This window comes from Manacus candei, unplaced genomic scaffold (assembly GCF_025592945.1).
Source record: "Manacus candei isolate 608988 ecotype Guabito, Panama unplaced genomic scaffold, ASM2559294v1 h1tg000047l, whole genome shotgun sequence".
In the NCBI taxonomy this organism is placed as follows: Eukaryota; Metazoa; Chordata; class Aves; order Passeriformes; family Pipridae; genus Manacus; species Manacus candei.
Window position 1 is genome coordinate 6,324,274 of NW_026138095.1, and position 12,788 is coordinate 6,337,061.

At 52.2% G+C, this 12,788-nt stretch overlaps 1 protein-coding gene across 2 annotated transcripts in view; it reads right to left on the reverse strand.

The window, feature by feature from the left end:
- Positions 1-1,863: 1,863 nt before the first annotated feature.
- Positions 1,864-12,788, reverse strand: part of ACSF2 (acyl-CoA synthetase family member 2) — a 36,822-nt gene continuing 25,897 nt past the window's right edge. For both annotated transcript variants that reach the window (XM_051797592.1, XM_051797590.1), the window contains exons 11-16: positions 4,642-4,749; positions 4,370-4,521; positions 3,791-3,932; positions 2,413-2,523; positions 2,171-2,239; positions 1,864-2,076 (exon numbers count right to left, since the gene is read on the reverse strand). In XM_051797592.1, coding sequence (XP_051653552.1) covers positions 2,026-2,076; positions 2,171-2,239; positions 2,413-2,523; positions 3,791-3,932; positions 4,370-4,521; positions 4,642-4,749 — 633 coding nt within the window. In that variant the 3' untranslated portion in view covers positions 1,864-2,025. The remainder of the gene's footprint in view (positions 2,077-2,170; positions 2,240-2,412; positions 2,524-3,790; positions 3,933-4,369; positions 4,522-4,641; positions 4,750-12,788) is intronic.

The following is a 12,788-nucleotide window of genomic DNA, read 5'->3' on the forward strand; positions in this document are numbered from 1 at the left end:
ATTAATAGCCACGGGGAAGTCCGGAATGTCCATGGCAAAGGCTGTGACCGTAGATTCCCGTTTTGCGGCCAGGAACGGGTAGTTTTGTGTAACCCACCCCTGATGTAACCTTTCCGGCTGCTCGGAGTTCCCCAGAAGGCAGTGAGGGCTATAAGAGCAGAACCCAGGCATGGTAAGGGCAGAAAGCCATGGTGCCTGGAGGGAGCCCTGCACACACCGAGCCCATACTGCCAGTCATGATGGACAGCTCTTCCTCTACCGTGAGTATTTACAGCCGGGGCTGCATCATCCCAGAGGCTGGAATGGCCATGGGACATCTCGGCAGGTGTCCTGGCTGGCGAGGGCTGGATGGGCCCCAGGGAAGGGATGGGGATGGTAGGGAAAGCTTCCCCAGCACCAGGCTTTGCTGGGGCTCAGACCTCTGGATGATGTTGCACCACTCCTGGGACACAAATGGAACTGTGGGGTGCGGGGATGGGGTGGCAGGGGCTGTACCAGCTGTGCTGGCTGTGACTGGGGCTCACTGTGTTTCTCAGCAGTGTGCCCGCCCTCGACAGCCAGGGCTGAGCCACCTTCATTTCGTATGCACTGCCCCCAAACAGTGAGCACGGGGGGCACCTCTGGGCAGCTCGGGGGTTGTGCCAAGGGTGGAGTTACCAAACAGGGATGGGAGGAGGCCTGTCCTGCACCTGGGTTAGTGCTGTGGGAAGCAAAGGAAGGTAAAAAGTCCTTCCCTAGAAACCAATCACAGGGGTCCACTGCATCCCCAAGGTCGCTGGCTGCAGTTGCTGTCATAGAGGTAACAGTTCCTCCCACAGGAAGGAATGTTACAAGAGTCCTAAAACCAGGGGAGGGAGGAGACCTGAGTGAAATGTGGAGGATCAGTGCTGACACCAGCCCCACGAGCAGTTTGGGATCAGGGGAGGAACTTGCTGGAAAGACACAGAATAGAAAGGGTCTGACACAAACCATCCATGCTTTTTCCTTTCAGGTAGCAGATACGAGCAGTGGACTTGTCCACTCGGTCTGCTTCCATGGGTAGAGCCCACAGCCCAGCTGGGAGATCAAGGACTGAGACCTCGCTGAGGCTTCCCCTCTCTCCCTGTTGCATCATTTCCCTCCACCCACTAGAAGAAGCTGCAGCACGGAGGAGGCCCAACCTTAGCCCTGCTCGGGAAGGAAGCAGGAGGGAGACAGCCTTGGCGAGAGTTGTCAGCAACACTATCTGCTTCCAGTTGGAGTGGGACACTTCTGCTGGCAAGGAAGAGGAGCTCTGCTCTTCCCCTTCCCGCAGGAGTGTTTCATGGTTGGGAGGTACCAAATAACTCCCGTAAAATGCTGTCCCAGGTGTGCTGTGCTTCGCACTGCCAACAGGACAGGAATTTTGGTATTTCTGCAAAAACCTTACTGTCTGTCTTGCCCAAAACAACAAAATAAACCATGCCAAGTCTACTTTGGAGAATTTTTTTGGGGGGAAACACCTGGGGGAGGTGTGGGAACAGGATAAGCTTTTCCAGCCAGCTTTAGGGAGCCCCTTCCCATGCAAAGCTTCATTCTCTGAACACCCTGCCCCTCATTTCAAGTTCAGTAGCTGTTATATGACCCAGGAGTCTCACAACACCCAAGCAGAGAAGGCACCACCTACCCTGGGAAGCCAGACCAGGGTGTTAGGACTTAAAAAATGTCAGTGAACTACCTACTAGCATATGTTCAACTCCTCTGAAATGGCTGCAGCCAAACTGCTCAGAGATACACAAGATTTTTAAATCTTCATAAGGTCTTTCAGTAACCGGACAGAATTCCAGAAATAAGCATCCCTTCCTCACACCACAGTATTTGTCCTGGCAAAGAAACAAACCCAACTGGGAAAAAAAGGCGCTCTGTTTTATTGACTAAAAGTGCCATCAGTCTGATGTCAGGGAGGGAAGGTCTCCACTGCGTAGCCCAAGGCACAGGTGAAAAGCAGACTGAGAGCTGCTGGTCCTCCAGTTGATTTATCCCAGTTTTTGCTCTGCCTTCCCAACCTCAGAGCTGAAGGAGCTTCTCCATCTGCTCCCTCAACTTGTATTTCTGAATCTGGAATAAAGTGCAGAGAGGAGGAGGAAGAGAGACTCGGGCAGCAGTTGGGACAGGAGGCCAGAGCTCCTCCCCTGCCCCTATCCCCTCTTACCTTGCCTGAGACAGTGAGTGGGTACTGGCTCACAAACACAAAATAACGTGGGATCTTGAAATGGGAAATCTAGGAAGAGAAAAACAATGGCTACACAACCCCCCAGGAACAGCACAGCCAGCCCAGCTGGCACTGCCAGGGCTGGGTCCCCCAATGCTCTAAATCCATGGGTTTTCATCCGCCAGTCCCCAGCAGCCACTGGGTGTACTGGTCTGTCAGGGAACTGGGAAGGGGAGACCCACCTTCCCTTTGCAGAAAGCCTTCATCTCTTCCTCAGTGCAGTTCTGCCCAGCCCTCAGTCGGATGCAGGCACAGACCTCTTCTCCCATCCTCGAATCCTTCACACCAACCACCTGGTTGGGACAGATGGACAGTGTGACCCCTGGGGACAGCCTTGTCCTCTGGCAGGGTCTGTGTGCTGGCCCACAGCACTGGATGCTGGAATCATGGTGTGGGGCTGTGGAAAGGCAGTTTGAGCTGCTTGACCATCCCACTGGGGCTTTCTACACAACATCGAGCCCTCCTGGAAGGAGTTCCCAACCATTTGCCAGAGGAAAGGTGGCAGAGCAAGCTGAGCACCTGGATGCCAGCACCTTCCTCCTCTGGTTTTGCAAAGTGACTGGAATGAGGGCTGAGTCAGACCAGACCAGCTCATCGTGCCTGCGACACGGACCTGTTGTCCCTCTGCTTCCCGAAAAATGGGGCAAGAGGTTTCACAACCAACGGAGAGACTTGGTAGACTGCCATGAGTGCTTTGGGATCTCCAGATGGAGTGGTAGGGGAGGGATGAAGTTGAATTAAAGGATTATTTGAAACCTTTATAATCGCAGATCTTAGTGGACCACTGCCCGTGATACCAGGAGATGGGCTTCCCAAGCCTGAGCTCTCTCCAAAGTTTGCTCACACTATTCCACAACAATCCTGCTGTCATTCCCCGCCTTGAACCAGTATCTCAAAATCCTAGAGACACGTCGATCCTTTTGAGTCCAGAGCAGTAACAGAAAGCCCTAGAAACCACATAAACAGGGCTGGTTTGCAACCCATCTGCACTGGGACTGTTCCAAGGAGAGATGCTTGCCTGGCACAGGCACAACACTGACTAAATAACCAGTTTATTTATGGGGAAACTTGTCTGGCACAAAACCTGGAGGAGAACAATCCCAGCAGACTGGGAGCAGCTGCTCAGTGCTGCAAATCATTGCTGTCTTGAGAAGGGGTGAAACAAAGTCTCACTCCTCATCTCCGGGGACTCATTGGAGCAGTCTTTTTGGATGTCAGAGTTGAGTAATTACTAGTAAAAATTGTTCTTCCAGACTGCTTTCCAAGTAAGAATTTCAGAGGGAGCTAAGTGGACAAGCAGTTTAAAAGTGAAGAATGACAGGCTTGCAGATGTGCAGCTGATGCATGAGGGGATTGCCCAAATCCATGTGCCCCACTTCAGGAGCTCTACCTGCCCCTCCCATGCCATGAGCCTCTCCCTCCTCCTTGCCAACCAATATTACATGGCAGCTGATGCTGAAAACGGGAAGACAACCAGGTCCCAAGCAGCAATCCGAGAATCTCTGTGTACAGGTTTCCCAAAATACAGCTGCTCACCTACATCATCTCCCTCCCGCTCACCTGGACCTCCTCAACCTTTGGATGGGTGTGGAGAAACTGCTCAAGTTCTGCTGGGTAGATGTTCTCTCCACCACGAATAATCATGTCCTTGCAGCGGCCTATAATTTTGCAGTAGCCGTGCTCATCCAGGCTCCCGAGGTCCCTGCAATGACACCACTCTCCAAATCCTGTCCCAGCTAGGTGGAAGAATGGCTGATGCTCCCACCCAGTCAGGCTATCCAGAGGGTAAAGGCTGAGGAGCCACCTGAACACACGAAAGAGATCAAAGACTCCTGCTTCAGCCACTGGCAGCATCCACACTGCATCAGGGTTTAGGGGGGAGGCAATTCTTGCCCCTGCACTGTAGCCCCACAGTCCCTCCATCCACCAGTGGCCAAGTGATGATCCCCTTCTCCAGGGACACTCAGCACCAAGGGCTCTGTGCTAAAAGCTGTTCTGAAGTGTCACAGATAGACCAGAGGGTTAAATTAGGTCAGTTTTCCTTGCATTGGAAATCCCAGCCAAGCACTCCAATACACACCCATGCATCCCTTTCCAGTGTGGACAGTCTGGGAGGAGTGGGGCTGTTCCCAGACTCACCCTGTCTTGTACCACCTCTCAGCAGTGATCACTTCACTTGTCTTGGCAGGGTCATTCCAGTAGCCCAACATGACGCAGTAGCCACGGATATGAAGCTCCCCTGGCGTGTTCAGAGGCATAGACTTCCCTGTTTCTGGATCCTCAATTTTTGCCTGAAAGAGAAGAAGGGCTTAGTCAGAGCCCAGTGTGGTGGCATGTCCCAGCTCCAGCACCAGACAGGGAGGTCTGCTGCAGGCAGGGGACCTGGAGCGGGTGGGGAGGGTCACGGTCACCTCTGTGTGGGGGAAGATGTACCCCACTGTCTCGGTTCTCCGGTCCATGCTGTCATTGGGGAACCCCATGAAGGTGACAGGGCTGTTTTCTGTGGTCCCATAAGCAACCTGCAATCACAGGAGAGGAAATGTGTCTCAAGGGGAAAGGGGACCACACAGCTCCAGGCACAGGAAGGAAAAAGCCAGTGATGACTGCAGGGGAGAGTGGGGTGGGAGGAGTCACAAGTCATTCAGGTCACAGGCAAGCCCTGCTCTCCTGGCTGTGGATGGGACTCTCCAGACACTCCTGCCAAAGAGTCTTGGAGAAATAGGAGCTAAAGCAGCACTGCACCTGCCCACTGCACCTCCATGGCAGCGCTCCAGACCCAACCACACTTGGAGTGTCATGTACTTTTGACACCCCAACTACTATTCTTGGAGGAGTTCTCCCTCCTCTTTTTTAACCCTTGTTTCTCCAAGCCCTGTCCTGTTGACTCCACACCATCTCTGCCAGCCCCTGACTTTGCCTTGGTGCCCTTGCAGCCATGGTGCTGAGTTCACCTTGCATCTTCTACAGCTCAGGGCACATAGGACATAATTTTGGAAAAACCCTGGAGCCAGCAGCAGGCTCCTGTGGGAGACGGCTCATCCCACAGCTCAGCTGCTTGTTCCAGATCCTTTTGTGCAGACATCAGCCCCTCTAACCCTCGTAAGGGCATCACGAGGCTGCACAGTGCTCAGCACAGCTGCCCTTACAGACCAAAAGCCTCACAGCAGGACAAAAGCTTCTCGCTGCTAAACCTCCCTCACCGCTAATCCCAACGGCAGGCTCAGAGTCACCTCAGATGAAGGTCACTTCTCCTCGGAGGAAAATTCCAGCACTTTATGCCCAGTTCAGTGGCCCACTGAGACAGCAGGAGCAATGCAGGAGGTGCTCTGGGCAGCTCTGAGCTGCACCAACAGCACCATTGCTGGGATTGCTGCTTCATCTCCAGCTCTCAGGAGCTGCGTTTCTGCAGTAGGACATCCTGGAGCACTGCTCTGGTGTCTCTAACCTGCTCACTGGGTTGTGTGCCTTCAGGCAGGGTCACACCACTGATGTCACCCCACTAATGTCACCGGTGGCTGCTTTGCTGGGAGAGCATGGCTGGGAAAGGGCTGATGCAGGAAGCATTTGCTCCTTTCTCCTCCACATCTCCAGACTGACATGTGAGCAGCTCTGACCTGCTGAATCACAAGGCCCAACCATATTCCTACAGCCTTGGAACCCAGATCTTGTCAGTTCCTTCCAAGCAAATGCCTGGGCATGTCAGCATGGTTATGCTTTCTGCATGGTGCTCACCAAGCTCCAGGCACTGAGCCCCAAATTAACAAGGGGCTTTGCAAAGGACTACGATGAAGCATTTGAACAAGCATGGAAATATCCTGAACGAGCTGAACATAACACTGGTATAATGTACATCCTGGTGTAACAACACTGGAGCATTTGGCACTTTCCATGGCTCAGGGCTGCTGAAGGATCTCACGGTGGGCACAGTTTGTCACAACGGTTGATGTTCTTGTTGACTGCACCAAGGTCAGCGTGAATTCGAGCTGCAGCCTGCTCTTAGCCAGGAATCTGGGGGAGAACATCCCCAGGATGCTGCAGGGACCATCTGGTGCAAACTGCTCTGCTAGGAGCCTGGCAGCCCCCAGGGAGCGACTGTGAATAGGCTTCTCCTACCAGACACAAGGATATCTTCCCAGTCGGGTGGAAACCCACAGCGTCTCATGCTCAGACAGGATTTCTCTCCCACCCACTAATACGAGTCCTGTGGCTGGATCAAATGACTGACGAGACACAAATCCAAGACCTTAAACACATTAAAAATCCCAGCGCCTTTGTTTTTTTGTTTTACTCTGCTGGATGAATTGCAGTGTTGGTCCCAGGATCCCAGCCAAGCCCTGAGTCAACCCTTGCTGCCTCTCTGGGTCGCTCCAGCAGTTTAATTGGACACAGGAGCAGGCAGCTCCCTGGCAGGATGATGCTGCGAGTGCCGTGGCTCACCAGGTTCCTCCAGATGCCTGGCACTGTGCTGTGCATGCCAAGCAGCGGCTGTCACTGCCTTGGCTTGTGGCTTGTCCCCATAAACACCCTCATGCCCTCAGGAATGGGATTCCTGACCGGCCCAGAGGGCAACATGGGTCTGAACCTCCAACCCTAATCTGCTGCCCCATCCCTGCCTTCCCCTGCCTGCATCAGCACCCTATTCTGCAGCCAGATGTTGCTCCAGATCTTTCCAAGATGTTATTTCTGTCCTGAGATGGTTTTCCCCAGCTGTATTCCCAAGATGAAGGCTGGAGCAAACCCTTGTGCCAGCACTGCTGTCCTTCCCAACCCTTATCTGACACGTGGAGCATCCTCCATCATCTCCGTTGTCAGCAGCAGATGGAACAGCACTTCCACAGAACCCCACATACCAATTTAAACTTGGAGATACCCATGAAGATTCCTAGGTTTCATGACCCAAAGGGACACTTAGCATCATCTAGCCTTGTCATCGGTGCAATTCAGTCCAGAAAACCTCACCCAATAATTTCAGCATCAGCTCCATAATTTCCACTGGAGCTGTATCTAGTGTCAAAGCAAAGCTTCCCAGAGGCAAGGGTCCAAGCTCAGACCCCCGGCTTCCAGAGGAGCTACAAGACTATAGAATATAATTAACTGTAAAGACTTTTTTTACTGTAGGACCACAAGTGACCTCCCACTACCCAGATCAGTCCTGCCTTCAGTCATGACAAGGACAGCTCCAAAACAAACGGCTGCCTAACTTGCTCCTACCAACAAGAGATTCATTCTTTGTGAATCCCAAGCCTCTGTCTAAACCAGGAATAAAAAGAACATCTTAGCAGGACTGTGTTTTTTGAGGCACATTTCACAAACATTTCCTGCCGGTGCTGTTTAAACACTGGCCACTGCGGAACAGGCAAAACAGCCTGAAGAGGGAAGCGTCTGAAAATTAAAAATAAAGTGAAAACAATCAGACTCCAGTCTCTTTAGTAAACATTTGGGAGGCAGGCTGATCTGGTGGGGACAGTGGGGACTCTGAAGATCCTGGGTTTTTCCCAACTGTGCCGCTTATTTACTGCATAATTTGGAACAAGCCACATTAGCCCTCTGCTCCTTGGTTTTCCCCTGCATTCAACAGCAATAAAAACACCCACTTCCCTCTGTGTTCAGTTGCTGCTGAAAGGCTGTGATGAAAAGGCTGGATCTGGTACTACCAGTACCCAGAGTGGGGTTATACCAGCAGAAGGTCAGGGGTGCAGGAGGGCATGAGGTCCTTGGAGGACACTCACCCCTGGACCTGAGAGATGCTCAGGGAGGATCTTCATGTCCCTCGTCACCACCCTCTGGTTGTGCCACGCTGGAGGATGGCGATGGCAGGGCTTGAACTGCCAAACTAAAACCTACAGAAACTGAGTTTTGCTGGAGACAATACTGGCCTTGGAAAAAAGCAGCAAATTGACCGTGAAATAATAGGGATTTTCAGACTTCAAAGAGGGCGTAATGAACAACAGAAAGCAGGCTGGCAACCCAAGAGATGTGCTCAGGGACCTTGAAGAGGCCCTTTGAACCCCTCTCAGTGTGGATGGATCTAATTATCCCTAAACCCGTGCTGAGTGCGTGTCTGTCTCGGATATCTCCACCAAAGTCAGCCCCAGCCCTTCCCATCACAGCCAGCTCCAAATTGTTCTTAACTGAGCCATGACCTTTCCTCACTCAGCTGCTCACTACCAAGATCACCCTAAACTCTGCTGTCCTCTGGGCACACATGTCTCCTTGCTTTGGAGATATCCCACCATCCCAAATCGTATTGGAATATTCCTGAACCTTCAGGTCAACTTTGCTGCTGCACAAAACAAAGTCTGATCACATCCAGCCTGTGTCACACCGAGATTTCATTTCCTTCCCCAGCAACAGTACCATCTTTGTGTCAAAAACGTCAGGACACAAACAAGTAGGTCTTGTAGGACAAACCTCCAACGGTGGCCACCCTGTTGGCATCTCTCCCCATGCAGAGAACTGCCAGACAGTCCCAGTTTGGATGGGGCTTAGAAGAGTTCCCAAAAATACCAGGTGCCCAAAGCACCCTCTTTGTGCTGTGGCACGCAATGGCTTTGCCCCAGGAGGAGACCACTGCAAAAAGGACGACTCAGCTCGCCCAGGCTGAGACTTGCCACTGGGAATGAACCTCCTGTTATTGCCCAGTGAGGACAAGCTGCTCCTCATGGTCTGGACTTAAAGCTGCCTCTCTTCCCTCCAGGCCGAGCAGAAGCCTTGAGTGAGGCTTGCAAGTATTTCCCCCATCCTGTCAGCGTTGCAGAAGTGCTGCCCAGTGGCGACCAGCAAAGGCATGGGCAGTCACTTACTGGTTTATCCACAGTGTGATAGAAGATCTTTGCTGTGGAATTAACTCCTTTTTTCCTGGCACTAGTGCCAATGCATTTTGGAAAAGTGGAATTAAAGGGAAAAAGCGAGAGGAAGTGTGCAGAGAAAAAGGTGTCTTGTGAAGGGAGAAACCCACCATTCTGGGGGTACCTGAATGCTCAAAGCTGTCAGAGAAGGAAACTTAGCAAAAATCTAGGGTCAAAGGTAGCATCCCTATGGATGTGGAGAGCTCAGCTCCCACCAGACATGGCTTGAAGCCCAGGATCTTGTTGCCTCCATGCTGCATTTTCAATGTCCTCACAACCCGTTCTCACAGCTTCTGCACCTACTGAAACCACCTACTCACCAGGTCCTCCCCAAAATTGAGGTGGGGTGGGATGGGGAGGCCATGGACAAGTGGGGAAATTGTCACCATGTGGAGCCCATTTTCCATTTTGTGAATAGGTGGGACTCATGGCTCAGGATCATTTGGGAAAGCCAGAAATCTTTGATGGATGTTCCACAAGGGAAGAAGGCTCCGCTCTCCTTCAGAGCCTGCAAGATCTGCAGAGAGAACAAGAGCCCTGGCCAGAGCAGTGGGATGCTAGGGAATGCCTGGTGCCTTGCAGGGTGAACACAGCAGGGCTGGGAGAGCTTCACAGGAGAGGCCAAGAGCATCACTCAGCAGCTGGGATCAGCAGAAGGGAAGGCTGGGTGGACATTACAGGGAGCCAAACTGGCAACAGATTGATGGGTGGAGGCCATGGTACAGTGGAAGAAAACCATCAGAAGGAAGGAGTGGACCCACCACCACCTCGTCCAGCTCAACAAGCAGCCTGGGCCCCCACACTGCAGTGACAGAGACCCTTCAAGCACATCAAATAGAAACGGTATCTTGGGTCTGAACTCAGAGCCCCAGATGCCACTGTCACTGATGGGACCTTCAAGTACTGCCAGGAAAAGGGGAAACACGGAGATCCTCTGGGGCTCCCCACTGCCCACCCACCACTGCTCCTCAAACACTGCCTGGAATGTGCTCCATGCTTGGGACAAACCCCTGGGACACCACAGAGCTTGTGCCTTCTCCCACCCCACTCCCTCCCCAGCACCCAGTGCCAGGCAGAGGCTCCACAAGGGCTGGGGCACCCCATGACACCCTCCAAAGCTGCCTAAGTCCTCACCTCCAGCCAAAACTGAGAAAGGCTGCACCCCAAGGCCAGCTACACTGGTGTCACTTCAAGAAGGTGATTGACAGTGTGCACTGACACACAAAACCAGACATGGAACCCCTAAAAGCTATGGAATCAGGCTGAAAACAGAATGGAATATTTTAACGTGGAGCTATCTTGATATGCCAGAACTGTTAGAACTAACAAAAATAAAGATTAGACATGGAAAAGACCATCTCCAATGCTGTGTCAAAACAGCTCAGGCCAGCACCACCAAAGAAACCTCCCAAACCTGTATTTACACTGTTTCAAAAACTGTATTTATTTGCTTATCCCACAATGCCTTCAAGAAGGAGAGGAGGGGAGTCCGGCATCTGCAAATCACCAGGAATGTTTGCAGAACTGTTAATCAATTAAGAAAGAGAGGAGGGCAGGATAATCCTGCCTCTTCTGCGATGTCCTCGCAGTGCCAGTCCCGGGGGACGTGCGAGGTCGGGGCTGGCCAGGACCCAGCTCCCTGTGGTCTCCCACCGCAGCCCAGGAACACGGACACTGCTCCATTGTCACCTCCAGACTGTGAGCCACCCACGAGTGGGACCCAGGCAGGCTTTTGAGGATCACTGGATGTTTGCTGGCCAGTCGAGGGCTGCAAAACCCGGTGTGGGAAGACCAGAGCCGTCCAGAGAGCAGCTCAAAACACAAACAGCCGGGAGGGAGCCCAGGGGCGAGGTGCCAGCGCTGCGGCAGATGCCAGCCAGCTCCCACCACAGGAATGTGCTCACCAAGGCTTGGAAATAAAATATCAGGGGAAAGAACTTCCTTTTATTCACCATTTGTGCCTGGAGAAACGGAGCTGAGGAACAGATGCCTTTTCCCTGTTGCCACCCCACCGTGGCACCAAAAATAAGCCAGCATCCACACAACCTCTGCTGCAGGCATGGGGCTGGGGGGAGTCCTGGGGCAGGGACAGCTTCCCACCTCACACCAGCATGGTGGCAGATAATTCCCAGATTTTCACGAGGAAGCTACAGGTCTCACTGGTGTTCACAGCACACGCATCCCTGCAGGGAGAGGAGAGTGCCCCTGTTCCCCAGAATTTGCAGCCTCAGCCAGTAAACAGATAAGGGTTGAAGAAAGGGAATTTTATCCTCAGAGGAAGAAAGAAGAGAAGGAGGCTTGAGCAGTTTAACTTCTGAAAAAGGTCTTGTTCCAGAAATACACGTGGGTAAGGATGTATTTATGGATGGGGTTTTCAAGGCCCTCACCAGCTTTTTGCTCCAATCTGACCCACACTGGTCAGATTTCTGGCCAAAATCTCTGGAGAAGTAGTAAGCTGTTAGCTGGCATTTTTTGCAAGGGGATGGGAAAACCAAGTACCAGACACTCAGGGAAGTAGCACAGATGCACTTCCCAGATTCAGTGCTCAGCAGAAACAGGGTGGGGTTTAAATTTCACCCATCAGTTGCTCTTGCACAGAATCGTTGGTATGTAACCACGGGAATTGTTCATCAAATGATTACAGGTAAGATTAGGGGGTTGAACCTGCTCAGAAAAAAAATAAAATCAATCAGTGGATAGAAGATGATTCCTTAAAGGTGAATTTTTTCCTTTTCCAATCATTCACCCAGCTCCCTGCCTGAGCTTTACAAGCAGCACACACTCAGGGGCACTCTTAGTCATAGGATCATGGAACAGCAAACTGGAGAGGCAAAGAAGGAAAACACAGAGGGCTCTGTCTACCTCCTCTTTCTCTTTCTCAAAGGTCTTGACCAAGACACTCAAAGAGCTCCTCCAGAGACCAAAGCATGTGCGTGATCATTGTGGTGCCTATTGAATCAAGCACAAGACAAAATACTGCTGTTTTTACCACAGAGCTTTAAGTCCTACAGTAACCAGGAGGTCCCCCCAGCAGGAACCTGGAGCTCCTATGGTCAGACCATCTCTCTGGAGATGACAAGCTCTTGGTGCTGAGGTTTGCTGCTCAGTATTGCACCCCAGGGCTGACAGACACTGGAAGCCTGACATGGCCTGGTCTGCACCAAGGTTCCACATTACATCATCATTTGGCCACCACTGTCTGTCCCACACGCTCACCAGAACCACAGTCACACCCCAGAAGCCCATTTTCTCCCCCAAATTAGTCCTGCAATGAAAACACAGCTCAGACTGACAGCTGCTGACCAGAGCAGGGCTGCCAGGCAGTTTGCATAACACAGTCCGGAGCATGCTCGGCGGCACTGGCTAATTCCTCACTGCAACAATGGAAAAACCCAGAAATCTTGGTGAATAAGCCAGTCTGTGTCCTAAGTCAGCCCTTGGATTTCCTCCCTTTCTTGAGCCTGTCTCGCCTCTGCACAGGCTCCGCTGGGGCTCTGCAGCCAGCCTCAGGAGCAGAAATCTCAACAAGCTCACAGTTATGTGCTCAGCTCTCAGCTGCCTGCTGCAGCCAGCAACTGGCTGGAAATCAGTTCAAAATGTTCCAGTTCCAAACCCCACCCCACAGCCCCTGGATCTCTCTCTTCACACTCATAGCAGCAGGCGCTAGAGCTTTTAACCACTTTGCTTTAGCCTTCTCTACTGGGAGAGTA